This window comes from Columba livia, chromosome 13 (genome assembly GCF_036013475.1).
Source record: "Columba livia isolate bColLiv1 breed racing homer chromosome 13, bColLiv1.pat.W.v2, whole genome shotgun sequence".
In the NCBI taxonomy this organism is placed as follows: Eukaryota; Metazoa; Chordata; class Aves; order Columbiformes; family Columbidae; genus Columba; species Columba livia.
In genome coordinates, this window is record NC_088614.1 from 12,191,363 (window position 1) to 12,211,220 (window position 19,858).

The window sequence follows — 19,858 nt, forward strand, 5'->3', positions numbered from 1 at the left end:
CACGGGCCGCTGTCGCTTCGCTTCCCGCGGCCATGGCGGCGGCGGCGGCCGCTTGTCCCGGCGGGGCGGGCGCGGGGGAGCAGCGGGGCCGGCGGGAGCAGCCGGAGGGGCGGCGGTCGGTGCCGGGGCCCAGGTGAGGCGGGGTGATCGGGGGCGTTCGGCATGGCAGCCCTGGCTGACTCCTGCCTGTCCCCAAACCCTTGTCTGACCACAACCCTGGCTGTCCCCAGCCCATCATGTCCCCAAACCCCTGCCAGTCCCAACCCCTCTGCATGGCCCCTATCCAGCAAAGAGAGACCCCTTCCCCTTTTTACAGTTAAGAGAGTGATGGTGAAGTCCTGGGCAGAGGAAAATGATTATTGGGGCATAATAAACAATATGGGAAGAGTTGGAAAAAAATGCCCTCAACCTGACCTGATGTCCCCCCTCATCACGACTGGGGTGCTGCAGGACCTGAAGCCCATCTTCCTCCCTTAGCAGGGGTGTCTGTGCAGAGAAGCGAGGGGATTTGGGCTGGATTTGAGCCACCCCTGGGGCTGTGGCTGTGTTTGGTGTGTAAAGCTGTTCCCGGGATGCTGGAGCTTTACTGCATCTTGCTCTTCTGATTTGGTGCCGCCTTTCTTCTCCCATAGTTTTGAGTATGAAGACAAGAACATGGCTTCTCCTAAACTCTACATCCTGCAGCCTTGGATTGCCAACCTCTTGGTGAATTATGAGCAGCTGGATGCCAGTGAGAATCTCCTGGCCGGGCAGGTCCTGCGGGTAGGTATCGAGAGGAGCTGTCTTACAATGCACCAACAACATCTGAAATCCAAATTCCTGAAAGTGTTCAGTGGTTCCCAATTTGTTGGCTGTGGGTGGGCAAACCTCCTCAAAGTCCCTGATGGTTTTTTTTGGGGGGTGGATGAATATTGCTTTGCCCATTTCTGGTGGCCTTGGCTGACTTTTGCATCTCTGGAGGGTGTGCCCTGCTCTTGTCCAAATAGTTTGCAGTCTCCAAAGTCATCTTCTCTCCTAGCCTGGCACTTGTAGGCCACCTTGCCTTCTTCCTCCTTCTCTCTGTGTCCTGTCCTTCCTTGTACCATGCCAGCTGATGGGTGGGCCTGACAGTGGGTACCAGGAGACAGAAGGAGAACCTGCTGCAGTGTCTGGAGCCTCCTCCAGCTTTCCTGGTGATGAGCTTTGGTGGGACCACGAGCTCGTCCTCCCGTGGATACTGGCTCTTTTAGGAGAGCCTCTTTGGTGGTGATTCAGGTCATGGGGCTCCAAGGCACAACACTTGGTCCTGTGTAGATCCTGGAGAGCTTTATGTGCAGTGCTGACAATGTCTTTGACATTTGATCTGTCCCACATGGCAGGAGAGAGCTTCAGTCAGGGCACTCTTGCCCGTTTGGGGCCTGCTGGGCAGCGGGAAGGAAGCAGGAGGAAAACAACAGATTGGAGTCAGTGCTGCTGATCATCAGCTGTGGGCTTAGCAGGCTTAGATGAAAGTGCTGTGTGACAACCGGGTGCACAAGCAGATATGAGACCTGCACAGGCAGGGCATGCGGTTCCCATTTTTTGATGGGTTGTGGTCATGATCTGGATGCTGGAGAGACCCAGCTCCAGTGCTCTGGTTTGCTGTTCTCTTGCAGCCTTTGGGTGCTTGTAGCAGCATCCTACCATGGACAACGTTATTGTTGGCAATCTCCTAATGTCTTTTGCGGATGAGATGTTTGAGGCGAGTCAGGTATCTCCTTACTGCCAGGAAAAGGAAAGATGGATGTTATGATTTAAATGGAAGGAGACAGAAGATGGGGGAAAAAAAAAATGACAGTGAAAAAGAGGAAGCCCTGTGGTCCTGTTCCCCATCCCATCTGAGGACATGGAGGTGGTAAAACCAGTGGTTTGCTATTTCTTGGCCCAGTCCGTGCTCCCAAGCAGGAGATCGCTTGTGTCTGTACTGATGAAGATCCAGCAGGGAAGTCTGTAAATGAGGTTTCTTTTTCCTCCCCTCCCCAATCTCTTGACAGATTTTGAGTGACTCGACCATTCCCGACCATCCTGGGGTCCTCCAAGATGCCGTCCTACAGGTCTCAGATGGCTCCTACTACATCCGTGTGGTCATTACATCCGAAGCTCTGCGGGCGGAGGAAAAGTGGGTTCCACCGCGACTCGGCTGTGGCCGGGACAGCGGTTCTCCACAGCTGCTAGTGGGGCTCCCACCTGGTCTTGTTTCAGGTTGTGTTAAGCTAAAGCCATCACAGGGTGGGAAAAGTCTGTGTGCTAGGAGAAGAAGTCGGAATGCCTGTGCTTGGTGCTCCAGTTTTGGCTGGCTGGGGTGGACAGGGGTCGATGGCAGAAGCTGCAATGCCATGTAGATGTGACTAGAAAGGACTGAAGAGTCCATGGGAGGAGCCAGAGCATTAACCACGGTAGCCTGGGCTGTTCCCTCAGTGCTTTTCTCAGTTTCCCCATTTGTTCACCCCTAGACTGGTGGGGGTGCTGCTACAAGAGCCAAGGATAAGCAGCAGGAATAAGTTGTGTGAACCAGGAGTGCTTGTGCTGGGGTGTGTGCTTGTGCGCCGTGGTGATTGGCATGGCTGTTGTGGGAGGCCCACCATGTGTGTGGGTATTCCAGCTCCATCCTTCATCTCTCCAAGACGTTCCTGCTCTGCTCTTTTTCTAGCACTCACATTCAGCTCAGGCTTTCCAGCCTTGTTTGCAGAATTATCGTCTTGCAGAAGTACACAGTGTGTTTCCGGGAGGAGGCCAGGCTGGTAAGTGCTCTGATGAACGAAAGCAACTTGTTCCTTGATCTTGCCTTGGTTCCTGCCTGTTTTGAGCTGCTCCCAGGCGTGCAGCGAAGAGCTGGAGGTGGGCGATGGATGGCCTTTCTTCTCTCTTCTTCACCTGCAGCTCCTGGAGGGGTCTGTGGCAGTGATGCTGGCTTGGCCTGGGCACTGGGGGTGGCATGAGCCTTCCACAGATATGTGGCACATCTCCCCCAGGGCCACCTGCTGTCACCTCCTGCTGTTGTGCAGCGGCAGAGCTGCCTGCTCGGGGTTGCAGGGGTTCAGGAGTGCCCCTGTGGCCTCGGGCTGGCCCAAGCCTGGCTTGTGGCTCTTCAAGATGATGCAAGAGGGTACAAACCCCAGGTTGAAGGGGGTTGTACTTTGCGAGGGGGCTCTCACCTCAGTGGGAGGGTTGGTGGCAGAGCTGGGGTGGGTGTGTGGGTGCTTGCAGGCCCTAGGGGAGGCAGGAGCAGAGGTGGGACTGCAGAGGTTCCTAATGGGCTCCGTGTTCCCCGCAGGAGGACTGTGAGCTTTACCTCACGGCACACCGGTTCATCGTGCTGCCCATGGAGAGGCAGAGGCTGGAATCATCTGACGGGTATGGCCCATGGGGCAGGCGGGGGATTTGCTTTGTGGGGGGTCTCCTCATCTCCCCAGAGCGGTGCTGACCCTGGGAGTCCTGGTGTGAGCTGGTTGTGGTGGGGACTCTTTTCAAGAGGAATTGTCTCCATCCCAAGCTGTGAAGGAAGGTGGGGACACGGAGCGAGTCAGTAACCGGCTTTTATCGTGCCACAGGAACCAGGAGCCCTCTGTGATGCAGAAGATAAAGGAACTCTGGTTGTAAGTATGGGGCTGGCCATTGCTGGAGAACATGCCCAGATACCATGGAGGTTCTGAGTGGGGTTAGAGCAGATTGGCGAGGGCAGGCACACATTATGGCAGCTCCTGGTTAACCTGTGGGACTGCTTGCCCTGGGACATGACGGAGCTGAGCAGGCCATGCAAAGTGAGGTCCTGGTGACAGAGAGAGCTCCCCATCCCCAACCTCTTTCTCTGGCTTGACAGAGCTGTGTGGAAAACACCCGTGGAAAAGTTGCTGCTTCTAGCAGGGCAGCATGGCTGAGTGGGTGAAACCCTGCACGTCTCATTCTTCTTCTAAGGGGATCTTATTTATGCTGATAAATATGTCAAGGGTGGGTGCCAAGAGGATGGACCAGATTGTTTTCAGTGGTGCCCAACAATAGGGTGAGGGGCAATGGGCACAGACTGAAACAAAAGGTTCCACCTGAATATGAGGAGAAACTTCTTTACTCTGAGGGTGCCAGAGCCCTGGAACAGGCTGCGCAGAGAGGCTGTGGAGTCTCCTTTGGGAGACTCCCACCTGGACGTGACCATGTGTGACCTGCTCTGGTGATCCTGCGGTAGCAGGTGGGTTGCACTAGATGATCTCCAGAGGTCCTTTCCAACCCAGCCATTCTGTGATTCACTCTACACTGAGAGCCCAAACTCTGGAGATCCTCAGGGGTCTCCATGGGTCCATCTTCAGGAACAGGGCTCTCTGATGAGAATTCCCAGGGTACTGGGCAGTGGCTGGGTCCTGCACCCATTGGGGAATCTGCTTCTCCCACAAGCCAGGATGCTTTATCTGTGACTGAGAGCTGCAAAGGGCTGCTGGCCCATGTGTGGCCGAGCCTTAACCCGGCTTTGTCTTCTCTTTGGTTATTGCAGGAGGAGTCTCACTCTGAAAAATGCTCCCAGCTCAGGTAAAGGGTTGGGGGGGCATGTGATGCTCTGGCTGCCTGGGGGGAGCTCCTGGCTCTCCTGAGCTTGGACTGTGTTAGGTAGAGGTAGCACAAACCTGACCAGATCTCACAAGGCAACATTGTTAAGCCCAAAGCAAGACGAGGTGGTGCTGACAGCTAAAGCAGCGTGGGCAGTTGCGTGCTCATGCTTACACTGCTGCTCCAGGGCCTGTGTGGAGAAAGGAAAGTTTCCAGAAGCAGATGAAATGCAGAATTTTGAGTTGTTTCTGCAGGTTTCAGTGCATGTGACAGTCATGCCATGAGAGTAGAAGCATTTGCAAGTGAGGCTTGCCTGGATTAAGGTGTCTTCTCCACTGATACTCATGTGTTCTCGCTCCAGAGCCATCCATCTCTCAGCTGATCGATGCCATTGGACAGAACCAGCTGGAGGTTTTGAAGGAAAAGGCTGAGGAATGCTTGGATTTACAGGTGCCCAAGGAGACCCCAGCGATGGGGAAGGATGAGGTTCCCATCACTCAGTGGGAGGAAGAGCGCAAAAAAGAGGTCAGTCTGGCCGCTGAGCCCGCTTGTGGTGGGGACCCTGTTCTGGAAGGTGGGGAGAAGGAAGGGAAAGAGTGGTGGGCAAAGCTGAGGGTTTGCTGAGGAGAGAGATGGTGTTCAGCTGACAGCAACGGGTGGGCTCCAGCACCTCGAGTGGGAATGCTGAGGGAAAACCACGTCACGTGTCATTTCAGCAGGGCACAGATGTCTTCAAGGTTCCAGCCAACACCCTGGTGATCCCTCCTGAGGAGGAGGCGGCAGTTCCTTGCGATGCTTCCAATGCAGGTCAGTCTCGTGGCTTTGCTGTGGGACAGGCAGGGGGGCAGTTCAGTGTCCAAGAATGTAAAATAAGGGTCTCCCAGGGGTGGGGAAAAGATTTCCTTTGCTCTGGCTGTGCACTGTGCTGGGACACAACTAACAGTGCCCCTTTCATTGCAGACACATGTGAAGCAACTCCCAGGAAGAGTGGTGATGAAAGGATGGTCCCAGGTGACTCAAGTGTCGTATCCCAAGTCAGCCGTGAGTAGTGGAACCTCCAAACCCCATCCAGCTTCTTAGTAGCTTCCTGTGAAGTTGACTCAGACCATCTTCTTGGATTGAGCAGAGGAGGTACCAGCATAGCCAGGTCTTTGGGAGACCAGGACTCCTAGCCCTGTCTTGATCAGGCAGGCAATGGCCCCATTCCTGCAGCCTCTTGAAGCTGAGCAGCTTTGGGTTTTTGTGCTGGGAGCACAACAGAACATTTTGTCCCTTTGGTGCCATCACAGAGCTTGAGTCACCTGCCCAAGTGCAGGCTCTTGTCTGGCTTTTGGTTCAGCACAGGCTTGTGTCACCTCACTGGGCTTGGCCTCACCAAGCTTTGCTGCAGAAGTACCTCCAGGTAGAGGAGGAGATGAAGTGAGCTGCTGTCTTGGACAGTGCAGGGTGTTGGAGAAGGTTTTCCTCCACCTACCTGCGCTCTGGGCAGCGTCTGCCTCTCCGCCGCCTGCTACAGGGGCTGGCTGAGAACGTGGCTGGAGCATGCCCCAGTTTTGGTTGGAAAGGGCTCTCAGAGCTCCCTTCAAGTGCCATCTCTGTCCGAGACCCCATGCACAGTTCTTTGTAGCTGCTGCAGGGTTGGGAGGGGGCTGCTACTTTCTTTGCCAGAATCACCCCCCCAGCCTGACTTGATCATTGCAGCTGCCGAGTCAACAGCCTTGTCGGAGAGATCAGCGGGATCCCAGGACAACCCCTGGAACAGGCTCCCCCCTATAGCTTTGACCTTGGAATCTTCAGAGGGTGAGTCCCCATGCCCCAGGGCATCCAGCCTGCCTCACCATCAGGAGGCAGTCATAGAATCATAGAATTGCTTTGGTTGGAAAAAAAAAACCTTTAAGGTCATTAAGTCCAACCATTAACCCAGCACTGTCAAGTCCACCTCTAAACCATGTCCCTAAGAACCTCATCTAGACAGGACACACAGGGCAGAAGCTAGTGCAGCCACCAGTTACTGTAGCATGTCCTATTAAAGGTCCATTTATAGTTTGTGAAAAGTTAACATAACTACAGGAGTTAAACATCATTGTATTTGAGATTATTATAAGCATATTAACCTAATAAATTATGTGTCATGTTAATAAGCAACTTACAGATATGAGTCCCCTCCATGTAGCTCACCCTGGATGCTGGCTTGCTTTCCCCTGGCCAAAAGCAAGTACTGCAGCATTCCCCTTGCCCTGTGCCTGCATCATTCCAGCCCCACTGCTCTCCTGCCCAGCCTGACCATCCCACCACCAGCCCTGCCTAAGCTGACTGTGCATTTTCTGTTCTCAGAGAAGGCCTCTCAACACGACCTTTCCCCAAAGCCCCAGCAAGATGTGGCTGCTGACAGCAACACCCCTGACTTGCTGGAACCTTGCAGCCAGGACTCTCCCAAGCGTTTGCCACAGGAAGAGCCGGTGCAGACCTCCTCTCCCTCCCTGCTCCACTCCTACCACAACACCAGCCTGGTGGGGACCAGCGCCACCCAGGCAACATCAGCTGCAGAGCCAGCCTGCACTGTCCCCTGCCCTGCTCCAGCCCCACAGGTATCAGGGTGCTCTCTGGCCACCCTGCCGTCTCTTTCTCCAATTTTTCCTGTCTTGCCCAGCAGCCGCTTGCAATCCCTGCCTGAAGGGACACCTCATAGGGAGCAGGCAGACTCCAGTGGCACAGATTTCCCTCCAGATATGTTGGAGCGCGATCCAGCTCGTGCCAAGACCCAGGAAGGAGATGCTGGGGGCACCAAGAGGAAGCTGGTGTTAGAAAATGACCAGCAGCATCCCCAAGGTGCCTCGTGGGGCAGGGGGAGAGACACGGGCAGGAGTGGGGAGTTTGTGAGCACACGGGGTGCAAAGAAGAGCAGAAAGGAACCTGCAAGGGAGCTTTCTGAGAAAGAAGAAGATGAAGAAGAGCGAGCACCTCCAGTGAGCGGTCCCAGCTCACGGCCAGAGCAGCGCAGAGTTCTGGAGCCGGTAAATATGAAGCAGCTGCTGGGGTCCCCTGGGGGGTTCTCTCTGTCCCCCTGATTCTAGAGTCCATCCCCAAGGCCTTTCCTCACCTGGCTGGTTGGGATGGGGAGTTGGAGGCAGGTGTCAATGTAGGTGGTGGCCCCAACCCTCCCAAAGGAGGATCTGGGGCAACACATTGAGCCTGAGCTGGGTGGGAACCAACACTTACTGGAGCATCTTCCAGCTCTCTGAGTAAAATAAGATTGGCAGAGGAGGAAAAGATTGAGGGGTTAGATCCGGGGTTTTCCCTTGGTGGATCAGGGTCTTGGGCTGCATTGGTGGGGGGCTGTGTTTTGGGCAGACTAGCCTCAACCTCTCCTTTGCTTCTGCAGTATGTGAAGAAGCAGCCGGACCAGTACAAATATGATCCGCCGAGCCCTGAGCTCTGCGAGCAGATAAGATCTGTCAGGTCAGTGAGTGATGGGTTTGTAGGGCTGTCTCCTGTCCCCCCCATGGCTGCTCCCAGGGGATGCAGGCATCACTGTTTGCATCCCTGCAGCGGGTCCCCAAACTGTGCCTTACCTCTTGTCACTGGGCTGTCCCGCCGTGCAGCAGAGTGTCCCCAGCCAGGTCCCTTCTCACTCCAGTTCCCTTGCTCTGGTTTCACAGGATCTCAAAGGCAATGCTGAAATGGGCGTGCTGGATCCTCACAGACGGAGAAGTGGACTCCTGAGCCCAGCCCACACTTCAGTTCTTGGCCGATTCAGCAAAAACAATTTAGAGCTGCCTGGGAAGAGGAGTTAGGGGAAGCAGGGGGGAACACCAGGACCCCTGTCCCCAAGGGGACCACTGAATGGGTTGGCCTGCCTGCAGAGACCCTGGCTCCAGAAATGTTGGGGAGATGATCTGTTGAAGGCCAGCACTCTCAGCATCTCCCACCTCTCACTCTCCATCCTTTCCAAATACCTTGGCCTGGCAAGTGGGGACAAGAGGTGACCTGGTGTCACTGTAGCAGGGGCAGCAGTGATGACAGAGGCCCCAGAACCTTAACCCCACTCTAAAGGCAGCACAGGAGTTTGGACATTTTATTGATTGGGTTTAGGTAGGGTCCCACGCTGTTTGTTACAAAAAAATATCCCGCAGGGTTATGCTGTAGAAATTAAAAATAAAAATTGTATATTTTTTAAATACACAGCTCTTGTAAGAAAAAAAAAAAAAAAGCATGGTGTTGCTTTGTCGTAAACATCTGTGGAAGGAATGCATTTGGTCTGGAGCAGAGGGTGACATGGGAGGAAGCCGCTGGGGTGTTGGGGTGACGCTGGTGCTTTCAGGAGAGCTGCGGGGACGGTGCGGCTGGAGCTGGGCTGCAGAGCTGTGTGCTGAAATGCCATGGCTCGTGGTCCTGCTGATGGAAGCCTGCGTCTTGGGGGAGCTGGACTTGGTACCCACGGGTTGAGGAGCTGGAGAGGCGGAAGGGCCCTTGTAACGCTTACTAAAAATGTCTGGCTGCCAGCATGGCCGCTGCCTAAAAATCAGCAGCTGCCCCTCCTGCACCCTAGGGTGGCAGAGGCCAATGGGGAAGGTGCATCCCAAAGGCTCTGGCGTGGTTCCTAGGCATCCCAGCCCTCCTGGGCGACGCTGGTGGCCCAGCCATCCCTGCAGCCAGAGGTGACCGATGCCATTGTGAGCCGGTGCCGCAGAACAGAGCAAGCCTGTGCCCCGGCTCTGCTCCCTGCACCTGGGCTGCCAATCACCCTGGCACCGCACACTTGCTTGCAGGGTTTTATTGGGAAAAGGGCAGCGGCATGCAGAGGCTTCACTGTCCCCGGGCTGGCTCTCCCCGGCCTGGCACCAGGCATCTTTGGTCTACGGCTGCTGAGTCTTGTGCATTCGCAACAGTTTGTGCCGGGGCTTGTGGCCACTTGCTGTCGGTGCCTGCTCCAGCCTGCAGCTCTTCCAGCCCAGCGTGGGGACAGTCCTGCGGCGTGGCACCTGGGGAGGGCAGGGGTGCAGGGGTGAGTGTGGGAGGGGACCCTCTGTGCCCCAACACCCTCTATAGCAGGGCTGTGAAGGAAAAGGAAGCATCGTGTCTCACCTGCAGCATCTGAGGAGAGTGTGGGCTCTTCCTCTGGCTCTGGGAGGGAGTCATGCTTGGTTTTTCGCCTGAACACAGGTGACCGCCGCAGACGCATGGGGACAGTGCCGGCTGGGGAAACACAACCCAATCCCACGTCACAGCTCCTGCTGCCTCTCTGCCTGCAAGTCCAGGCACCCTGACTGTTGCCAGAGCCCATCCCAGTGTCCAGTCCCCCACCCAGGAGTGTCCCAGTGCAGGGATGCCATCATAGAATAGTTGGGGTAGGAAGGGACCTTCAAAGCTCATCCAGTCCAACCCGTGCCATGAGCAGAGACATCTTCACCAGATCAGGTTGCTCAGAGCCCCGTCCAGCCTGGCCTGGGATGTCTCCGGGGATGGGGCATCCACCGCCTCTCTGAGCAACCTGGGCCAGTGTTTCACCACCCTCAGTGTAAAGAATTTCTTCCTCATGTTTGGTCTGAATCTCCCCTCCTTTACTTGAAAACTATTACTCCTTCATCCATGATTACCATCATACATCACCCCAGCACCTGACAGCTGAGACAGGTGGCACCACCATGTAAGTGAGCTGCCACCACCTGTCTCCTCCAGCATGGGGTACAAGGGGGGTTTGGGGTCCCACTCCAGCCTCCACTTACTTCCCAGTTCTGCCGGGCATTCAGGCTCCCTGAGCTGCTCCTCGTGGACAGACACAGCTCGGCGGCTGGTTCCCCGTGGTGCCACCAGCCGTGGTGTCAACCAGTTGTCTGGAAAAAGCAGCAGGAAGGTGCCTTTGCAGGGGGCTGCCTGCCGCACCCTGACCCCCTGGCAGCCCTGCAACAGCACCCAGTGCTGGGTGCTTGAGTCCCTGCTGCCTTCGGTCCCCAAGGGGACAGAACCTGTCAGCAGCAGAACTGGGGAGCCTTTAGGCAGCTGGCACATCCCTACCTTCGGTGTCAGGCGGTACAGGCAGGGTGGGTAGGGGGCTGCCAGCAACCATCTCCCCACCGTGGCTGACCCTCCGTGGCAGAGCTGCTGGCACGCTCCGCCCCGTCCGCGGCAGGCTGCTGCTCCAGCCCTCCCGGACCCCAGGCTCCATAAGCCCACCAGGCTCGGCCAGGACGAAGGAGCATTGAGGCTGGTCAGAGCTGGTTGCCTGCGGCTCAGCCGGCAGCTGCCGTCCCAGGGCTTTCCAGGCTGTCTGGGGCTCGGCTGGGCCGGTGCTGGGCTCCATGGCGGTGGCTGGGCTGCGGAAGGGTGCGTCTGCAGGGAAGGCAGGGCAGAGCTGTGGGTGCCTGGTGGTGACAGCCCCAGTGGATGGCTCTTGGCACCAGGATCCAGCCATCCCAGGGATGGGGTAAGGGGCTGGGTTTCCATCTGCCGTCGCCAGGGTTGGGCACCCATGGGTGAGACCCTGCCTGGGTGCCCAAGCCCACCAGTCCCCATATAGCACTGCTTGGTGCTAGCAGAGAGGACAGAGCATGTGTGACCCTCCTGGAACCCATCGGTGACCCACCTGTGGACACAGAGTGCGTGCGAGCCTTCAGAGTAGGGGGGGAGTCCGCCGAGCTGTCCACAATGTCCCCTGCAAGCACAAGCCACCAGCCAGCATCAGCACACTGGGGTCTGCCCTGGGCCACCAGCATCCAGCGAGAGGGGATGTGGTGGGACCCGCAGCTGGGAGCCAGTGCCCACCGCATGGGTGCCCAGCCAAGTGGGGGTCAGGGTGGGGAGGATGTGGCCCCTCACCGTCTGAGCCAGCTTTCTTGATCTCATTGTCTTTGCTCTGCAAGGGAAAAGAAAGTTGGTAATGGGGAGCCAGGGTGGCAGCACCCTGAGGGACAGTGGGTGGCAGAGGACAGCATGTTGCTGGACTCTGGGGTGGCTGCAGGGGATAGGTGCACGCCAGGGAATGTGGGACAGACTGAGCGGCAGAGGAGCTCACATATCGGTCCCTTTGTAGACGGTTAGGTGACAGGACAGAGGCCATAGACAGTGGTGGCACAGGGATGGGTGCTGCCAGTCCTGGCTGGGGGATCCCCATCCCATGGACCACCACCTCCATCTGCTCTTTTAGTACAGGATACATCCCAAAACTGGGGCCACTCCCTACCTGCTGCTTCTTGCCTTCAGTGGCCGGGGCCTTGGTGACACCGATGCGATGGAGCATGACCTGCACGCGCTGCTCGAAGGAGCTGGGCAGCTCACCCTCGCTCTTCTCCAGGTGCCTCTTCTGTGGGATAGACACAATCCTGCCAGGGACACAGCACCCACAGCACACACCTGCCTGTGGGGCACCCGGGTCCACACTGCCAGCCCCAGCTGTGCACCCAGGAGATGAACATACGGCCACAAACCAGCGGGCATGTCCTCAGCCATCACTCTGGTGTCTCCACATCCCTGGTTGACCCCACCACCAGCACCCTGGGTTGGGAGCAGCACCCACCAGCCAAATCAAACAGCAGGGTCAGTGGCGGCACTTACCTTGTCATGTCTGACCCCCAGCGCATCCTCATCCTCCCCAGACAGCAATATGAGCGACTGGGATTTGCCCTCCCGGGAGTACTTGGGCCTGATCCTGCGGGCAGAGTCAGGGGTCTGGCAGTGCTCAGGCTCTGCCCGGGGCTCGGCAGCAAGCCCCCCCTCCTCCGATTTACTCAGCGGCTTGCCCGCCTCGCCCGCCTTGCTGGGGGCCCGTAAAATGTCACTGAGCATCGAGCGCCTGCTCCTTGGGATGGCGGGGCCACCCTCAGGCTCCTTCTCACACCGTGAGCCCCGGCTGGATTTGGGTTTCTTGAAGGCAAAAAAATTCCCGATTTTCTTCTTGAGTGTGCGAGAGCCAGAGGGGGCCAGAGGGGCAGATCCCAGGCAGGTCTCTGGAGCCGTGGGGCTGGGGAGAGATGGAACATGGGGAAAGGTGAGCTTTGGGGGGACAAGGGGCTCGGGATTGCATTTCCCCCCTGCTCATTCCAAAAGGATGGATCTAGACCCCAGACACCCCAGCTGAGATGATGTCATCCTGGCAAAGGCAGTTGTTTCCAATGTGGGTCTTCATGGGTGCTACCCCATTGCTCCCCACCATGGGACAGACCCCAGAGCCTCCCCTGCATCCTGCACCCCACAGCTGTATCCCAACCCTCTCCCACCAGCCTTGCCCTTGGAGTGGTGCTGAGTGCCTGCCATAAGGAGGGGTGTTTTCCCCACTGGAACCAGCAGCATTTGCAGGGCGGGTGAAATCCTGGATGTGTGCCAGGGTGCTGGGTGGGTGCAGAGGACCCTGACCACCCCCCTGTGCTTACGGCAGCTCCTCTGTGATGAGCCTCTTGGCAAAGAAGTCGTCCAGCCCCTCGTCCACACGGGTAATGCTCCTGTCCTCGCTGTTCTTGCAGGCCACGGGCTGCACCTGCAAGCAAACATGGCTGTCAGCCCAGTGAGGGGCAAAGATACCCACGCACAAACACCCCGGCCTGTGCACCTATAAGTGGGTGTCTATGGAGAATGGGTTCCGGCACCCTCTGTCCTGCTGTGTACCCAGCACAGAAGTCAGCACGTGATGCTGATCTGCTAGAGGGTAGAAAGGCTCTACAGAGGGATCTGGACCGACTGGATCGTTGGGCTGAGGCAAATTGTATGAGGTTTAACAAGGCCAAGTGCCAGGTCCTGCACTTGAGCTGCAACAACCCCAGGCAGCACTACAGGCTCAGGGAAGAGTGGCTGGAAAGCTGCCTGGCAGAGAGGGATCTGGGGGTGTTGGTTGACAGCCGGCTGAATATAAGCCAGCAGTGTGCCCAGGTGGCCAAAAAGGCCAACAGCATCCTGGCTTCTATCAGGAATAGTGTGGCCAGCAGGACCAGGGCAGCAACCATCCCCCTGTACTCAGCACTGGTGGGACCCCACCTCAAATCCTGGGTTCAGTTTTGGGCCCCTCACTACAAGAAAGACATTGAGGTGCTGGAGTGAGTTCAGAGGAGGCGACAAGGCTAGTGAGGGGGTTGGAGCACAAGTCTGATGAGGAGCAGCTGAGGGAACTGGGGCTGTTTAACCTGGAGAAGAGGAGGCTGAGGGGAGGTCTTATTGCTGTCTACAGCTACCTGAAAGGAGGTTGGTAGCACAGAGGCGGTTGGTCTCTTCTTCCAAGTAACAAGTGATAGGACAAGAGGAAATGGCCTCAAGTAACGCCAGAGGAGGTTTAGATTGAATATTAGGAAGAATTTCTTCCTGGAAAGGGTTGTAAAGCACTGGAACAGGCTGCCCAGGGAAGTGGTGGAGTAACCATCCCTGGAGGGGCTTGAAAGATGTGTAGATGAGGTTCTTAGAGACACAATTTAGTGCCAGAATTAGGTTATGGTTGGACTTGATGATCTTGATGGTCTCTTCCAACCAAAATGATTTATGATTCTATCAAGCTGCATCCCAGCTCTGACTCTGCTGCATCCCTGGGGCAACAGGAGCTCCAGCCCACCCTGGGCTCCTGCCGGCCCCTCATCCTGCCCACGCAGGCAGGGCAGCTAGGCTGCCAGCCCCCTGCACCTCACTGGGTGCCATGTCTGGGGTGCTGCTGGCTGGAGCACAGCATCTGTGCACACTCAGCATCCATTCATTACATACAGGTGTAAAACAGGCCCTCATTGGTGACACACAACGGCCAATCTTGCTAAAGCTCTCCTAGATCTGGGCCAGCTTCCTGACCCCACCATCCCCATGGGAGAAGTCTTTGGCAGGGATGCTTCCTCCATCTGAGCCCTGAGGAAGGAACACCCACACTCCTGGTGGGACCCACATCTCCATCCTTCAGGCTGGTGTTCATCCTCAAGTCCAACCTTGGAGTGCTACCACAGCCTGGATGAAGACCACCCACTCCATCCCCATGGCAAATCAGTTCAAATCAGAGCCTTGCTCTGTGTCACCTTCCTTGCCCCAGCACATGGCACCACATCAGTGGCTTCCTATTGACAAGGGGGAAGCACTTCCCCATCAGTGGCGTTTCAATCCATAACGACTTTTCATTACAGCAGGATTGATGCTGTTCAGGAGCCATTCCAGCCATCCGAGATCTGCCTTCCCTGTCACATCACATCCATCAAAGCCCATCTTAACTCAAGGCTTGGCCAACCCTGGGTGCTGAGCATGCCCATCCTGCTGCAGAGAGATGTGCCAAGGTGATGGCCTCCTCCAGGCCCCTGCCAGCCTCCAGCATCCACCCTGCCTGCAAGAAACGGCTCCTGCTTCTTCTCCAGTCCCACAGCAGCGCTGGTCCCACCACAGTCCCAGGGTGAGCATCACCACGGCTGTGCAAGCCACGGCTTTCCAGCAGGTAGAAGGATCCAGCTGCATCACAGTGGCATGGGGACAAGGTGATGTTGGCAGAATCTGGCTCTGGGTTCAGTGTCAGAGCCAGACTTTCCACTGACTGCACCCAAAAGTTACTTTTCTTTTGGGAGGGGGGCTGTGAAGGCAGGATCCCCAGACACTCACCCTTTGTTGGGGGGAGGTGAAACCCAGCTCACCGCTGCTGGCAGAGCCCCACCAGCACCACCAGGAGCTGCGGCAGCTGCCGGTTATTTGGGGCCGATGGGTTTTGGACGGGGGAGAGCAAACTGGGCGCAGGAGAGAGGCAGCTGGAGCCATTGCTGAACGTGCCGGCCCTCTATCCCCAAACTCTGCAGGTTTTTTTATCCCACTCTGCCTCCCTGTCGGCTCCTACCACTCAGCATCTCCCAGCAGGCAGCAGGAAAAGGGATGGATGATTTCCTTGCCCCCCCCGCCAACCCCCCTGCCCATCCTTTCAGGCTGCACCCCCCCTCCTCTGAGGAAGCTCCGGCAGCGGCTGAAATGCAGGATAATAAACCAGCCGCAGCTGCACGCATCTCATTTTCCTGCCTTGCAACAAATACCGACTGCAATAATTCACCCAATTGAGAAGAAAAGGGAAAAAACCCCAAATCCACCCCCTTGTCAACCATCCCCCCCTCCACCTCCTTACATTGGGCTTGCTGGGCGGTTGCTTGTGCCGGCGGTTGGGCCGGGGCCTGGCTTTGGTGCAATGCTCCAGCTTCTGGCCGGCAGTCGGCAGGTCCATAAGGGATCCGGTGGCGGTGGTGACAGGCTGCGTGGCGGGGAGCGAGCCGCTCGCAGGCTCAGCATCCTTTGTGGAGGCAGGGCGTGCCGGCGGCGCGGCGGGGCTGAGTGACGGCGGCGCCCGGTGAGCTCGGAGCCCGCTGGCGTCCCTGCCCGCCGCTGGCTCCAGCTCCGAGACACCTACAAGGGGTTAGAGGACTCCGGCTGGCACTTGGCCTCTCCAGGCCTCCTCATCGTTGTCACCGTCACCTTCGCCCACGCGTCCGGGGTCGGCAGGGCGCTGGCTGTGCTGTGCCGTGCCACGCCACAGGGAGGGGAGCGTGGCCGTGGCTGCCGGGAGCGAGAGCTCGCACAGTGGCCCCCGGGGCAGCGGCTTTGCAGGGTCCCTGGAGGTTTGAGTGCACGGGGGGGTGCAGGGGAGGGATGCTCCAGCAGGGACCAAGTTGACCCCTGCAGCCTGCACAAGCTCTGCCAGCGCTGGTCTGGCAAGCAGCACCCACAAACACACCCTGTTTTGCTTAATAGGCAGGTCCTTGCCCCTCCCCGGTTACCCGCTGGATGGGGGTCAGGATGCTGCTGGGCTCAGAGACATCAGAGGTCCCCTGGGGACACCCGGGTGACAGGTGCTGGGGTCCAGTGCAAGCTCTGCTTCATCCAAAGCCAAATACATATCACAGCCAAAAAAAACAGAAGTCACCCATCACCTGCTTATTGTCCCCAGCCTCCCCAGATCCTGACCCCCCAAGGCACACAGGGCTACGTGAGACAACACCAGCTCAGCAACAGGAGCACCCATAGGCAACATCTCCCCTGTGCCATGACCCTGGGGTGCTGGGTGGGTTGGTGATGTCCATGCCTGGGGTGGTCCCTGGGATGGTTGGGGGGAGATGCTGCAGCATCCAGAGTCACAGACAAACCTCCCAACCCTGCCCAACCACATGGGGAGGGAGCTCAGGGTATTCACCCTCTCACCCAGCCCCCCCAAACCAGCATGAGAGCAAGCTCACGTGAGCTTTGCCTGCAGACCTGTACAGTGGCACCAGGAGGGGCTCTTCAAAGGAGCTAGATCCCCACCAGCCTGGAGCATCACTGCAAATGGCTCTGCCCAGCAGCCTCCCCAGTCACTGCTTTGAGCCCCCCACCCCTGGCAAAGCAGGGACAGCCCACACCCAGTCATAGCAAAGGGAAGTGGTGGCCTTACTTCTCACAGTTGGTGTGGGCCGAATGCTCCTGAAATGCTTGTTTTTCCTCCGCAGGGCCATCTTGTACTGCGAGGAGAGGATGACGGTGATGGCTTCGGTGCTGACAAGCTGGCCGCAGTGAGCGACATCCCTTGGCAGCCAGAGCCAGCCAGGTTTCACCCAGTGATGGGTACAATCCCTCCATCACCCCCAGAGCCCCAGGGCTGAACCCCCTCATCTTGGTCCAACACCAAAACCACCCACGATGCCAAATTGGATGCTTTCCTAGTTGGGACCCCACATTGTGCTGGACCCCAGGTCCCAAAGCAGTGGTCAGCCAGAGGGGCTATGTGTGGCTGGGACCATCCTGGGCCACCGCAAGGATCTGCTCCTGGTGTCAGCAGTGCAGGAAGCATGGCCAGGCAGGCTAACGATGGTCCCATTTCCCAGCACTAATTGCCTTAGCTCTGCCCTGGGGGGGTGCCAGGGGTGTGTGTGCCCAGAGAGGCTGCAGCGTTAAGCCTGGCATCATCCGGTAAGGCGGATAAAAGACAGTTATAGCGCGGGCATCACGCAGTGACAGCAGGGTCAGACCCTACCTCCTCTGCTGTGAGGTCCGGAGGATTCCTGCCCCTCATCAGCACGACGGCATCATCCTCAGCCAGCTCCGGCAGCAGCGCCGGGAGGTCGAGCCCTTGCCTGGGGAGGCTCTCTGCCTAAAACCATTAGGAAGCGCTTAAATTATCCTTGGGGTCTGAAGCGCACCCGGTCACCCTGTGTACTCTGTGCTGCTCCGCTCTCTACCCACGGACAGGATTTGTGAGCGGATTTAGGGCTGATTAGCTGGCTGCCAGCCCCGGCACAGCTGCCCCACGCCTGCCTTGGTGCATGAGCGGCCGGTGCCCGGCTTCACCCCAGCATCCCCCACCAGACAGCAGCTCCCGGACTTCGCTCAGGATGATAAATCTGCTGTAACTACACTGGGAGAGGATTAACCTGGGAGGAAAACTAGCCCGGGTGGGAATTGTCCTGCCTCCCAGACAGCAAACCCATGGTCACTGCAGTGGCTGGTGCCCAGGAAATGCCAGACTACCCAGATCCCCATCCCGCATCCCAGCCTTGCATCCTCATCCCCATCCCACAGGCTCTGGCATGCCCCAACCCTCACCAGTTTGCACTGGGCGATGGTCAGTTCTCCCAGCACGGCATCCATGATGCAGTCAGCCACAGCGGCTGTGACAGACAGCTTGATTTCACTGGGAACAGAGAGAGGGGTGTCAGGGCCACCCCCTGGCAAAGCCTCACTTGGGAGATGGATGCTCAGCCATGGCACCTGGAGAGTCACCCAGAACATGTCCTGGGCTTTGGCTCACTGGGTGTGTGTTGCCAGAGCAGGAATGGGAGGAGGCACTGACTGGGATGGAGGATGCCAAGTGCACCCTTCCATTGATGGTCAGGGCTCCCCTCTGCCTGCCACAGGGATGTGCATTCAGGAACGTCCCCCCCTGGGACTCCCCAGCTCCCTAGGGACATCTCCAAACTGTGTCTGAGCAGGAAGAAAATCCACAGCTGGGAAAACGTAGCAGCCCGACCCATCACATCACCACCATGTGGGGATGGGAGTGATTGGTAGGAGCCCCCAAAATCCCCATCTGACCCCAGGGTGAGAAGGAAGAATAGCACATCACCCACTTCAGCTTGCTGAAGACATCGTTGATCATCTGGTCCAGGACAGTGCTGAGGTTGAGGTGGTCCTGGAGGTAGATCCGCTCCGACATGGCATTGACCAGCTGGTCCCTGACTCTGCTCTTCTGCACCACGTCTGGGCACAGGTTGTGTGCCGTGTCCAGCACTGCCTGCATGATCGCCTGAAGTTTGAGGAAGAAAGAAGAGTTTGTGGTGTCTTTTCTACTAGGATTCACATGGTTTCCAGGAGACACCATGTCCCTCATCGTTGGGCCAAGGCTGACAAGAATCTCGTGCCACCAGCAGCTCCCTGCAGTGTCCACCTGTATCTCCCGGCCGCAGATCTGCAATGCTTCTTCGGTGAGACACTCCAGCTTGTGCTGCAGCTTGCCATTCTGGTATGGGGTGTTTCCTGCTTCATACAAGAGGGGCAGGATCTGCCATGGGAAGAGAGATGGCATGGATCATCCCGTGGCACCTCATCCTTGCTTTCCATCCTTCCTGTGGCTGTCCCATGGAAGAGCATGGCCAGCATAAGTTGAGGAGATTCAGTGACCTTCTGGCTTTGCTGGGCCAGGGTTGGGCATCCTGGCCCTTCACAGTCCCTGTGTCCCCTCAGCTGGACCCTCAACTGCTCCCCACCACCCACTGAGCCTCCTTCCCCCCATGCCCAGCCATGCTGCCGCCCACATCAGGGGAGATCCTTTCCTATCCCTTTCACCACCTTTCTACCATCAGCACCATCTTCTTAAATCCCATCTCAGCCAGATAAATACCCAGGGGACTGCTAATAAATTTGGGAAAAAAGAAGGAGAAGGTGGTCTAAAGAGAAGTGTAGAAGGAAGAGAAAGTGTGATGGGGAGACGAGGATGATCAAACCAGGGCTCGCAGTGTCAGGAGCTGCCCAGCCAATGCAGTGGCCTTGGTCATGGGCTGATGGAGCATCCTCGTCACTGGGCTGCATCCAGCTGGGGGTGCTGAGAGTGGGGATGCCCCAAGAAGGGACCAGCCCAGGGATGTGGGGAGTATTTCTCACCAGTGTGGGCATCCACAGGTTGTGCCTAAAGCTGGAGCACCCACCTCTCCAAAGGAGAGCTGCATGGTCAGGGGCTGCCCTTGCTGAAAATGGGGTGCCCTTGTAATCCCCACTTCCTGGACAGTGTGCACACAGCTGTGTGCATTTGTGGGGAAGGGACTAAGAACATTTTGGGCCTTATTCTAGAAGGGGATTCAGAAATTTGCAGCTGTTCTTTAACATTTTGCAAGTGCCCCGTGATGTGCATCTGTTGCAT

General features: G+C 57.3%; 2 protein-coding genes across 10 annotated transcripts in view; one reads left to right on the forward strand and one right to left on the reverse strand.

Annotated features, from left to right (window-relative positions):
* LOC102093591 (uncharacterized) lies at positions 1 to 8,736 on the forward strand. 3 transcript variants are annotated; one of them, XM_065029109.1, is made up of 14 exons: positions 1 to 133; positions 633 to 762; positions 2,013 to 2,137; positions 2,669 to 2,759; positions 3,293 to 3,372; positions 3,570 to 3,614; positions 4,502 to 4,536; positions 4,916 to 5,079; positions 5,271 to 5,361; positions 5,515 to 5,595; positions 6,256 to 6,354; positions 6,889 to 7,568; positions 7,937 to 8,013; positions 8,214 to 8,736. In XM_065029109.1, exons 1-14 carry the CDS (start codon positions 33 to 35, stop codon positions 8,275 to 8,277), a joined length of 1,863 nt encoding a protein of 620 aa, XP_064885181.1. In that variant the 5' UTR covers positions 1 to 32; the 3' UTR covers positions 8,278 to 8,736. The 3 variants fall into 3 exon arrangements, with proteins under 3 accessions (XP_064885181.1, XP_064885182.1, XP_064885183.1); XM_065029110.1 differs by having other exon boundaries at positions 5,274 to 5,361; XM_065029111.1 differs by lacking the exon at positions 1 to 133 and having other exon boundaries at positions 2,013 to 2,072.
* The window catches only part of CARMIL2 (capping protein regulator and myosin 1 linker 2), a 26,272-nt gene continuing 15,029 nt past the window's right edge, over positions 8,616 to 19,858 (reverse strand). For 4 of the 7 annotated variants that reach the window (XM_065029078.1, XM_065029077.1, XM_065029083.1 and 1 more), the window contains 14 exons: positions 18,573 to 19,003; positions 18,049 to 18,136; positions 17,480 to 17,596; positions 16,901 to 16,967; positions 15,605 to 15,879; positions 12,921 to 13,024; positions 12,106 to 12,511; positions 11,735 to 11,854; positions 11,371 to 11,407; positions 11,138 to 11,206; positions 10,570 to 10,884; positions 10,281 to 10,388; positions 9,640 to 9,750; positions 8,616 to 9,536 (listed from right to left, as the gene is read on the reverse strand). In XM_065029078.1, coding sequence (XP_064885150.1) covers positions 9,361 to 9,536; positions 9,640 to 9,750; positions 10,281 to 10,388; positions 10,570 to 10,884; positions 11,138 to 11,206; positions 11,371 to 11,407; positions 11,735 to 11,854; positions 12,106 to 12,511; positions 12,921 to 13,024; positions 15,605 to 15,879; positions 16,901 to 16,967; positions 17,480 to 17,596; positions 18,049 to 18,136; positions 18,573 to 19,003 — 2,424 coding nt within the window. In that variant the 3' untranslated portion in view covers positions 8,616 to 9,360. The remainder of the gene's footprint in view (positions 9,537 to 9,639; positions 9,751 to 10,280; positions 10,389 to 10,569; positions 10,885 to 11,137; positions 11,207 to 11,370; positions 11,408 to 11,734; positions 11,855 to 12,105; positions 12,512 to 12,920; positions 13,025 to 15,604; positions 15,880 to 16,900; positions 16,968 to 17,479; positions 17,597 to 18,048; positions 18,137 to 18,572; positions 19,004 to 19,858) is intronic. The other 3 variants (XM_065029080.1, XM_065029079.1, XM_065029081.1) reach the window with 2 other exon arrangements.

Excerpts from the sequence above, each read along its gene's own strand:
- LOC102093591 (XM_065029109.1), top strand. The coding sequence starts at position 33 with ATGGCGGCGGCGGCGGCCGCTTGTCCCGGCGGGGCGGGCGCGGGGGAG. Across the intron at positions 134-632 it reads CGGTCGGTGCCGGGGCCCAG|TTTTGAGTATGAAGACAAGA; the intron begins GTGAGGCGGGGT and ends CTTCTCCCATAG. Across the intron at positions 2,760-3,292 it reads TCCGGGAGGAGGCCAGGCTG|GAGGACTGTGAGCTTTACCT; the intron begins GTAAGTGCTCTG and ends TGTTCCCCGCAG.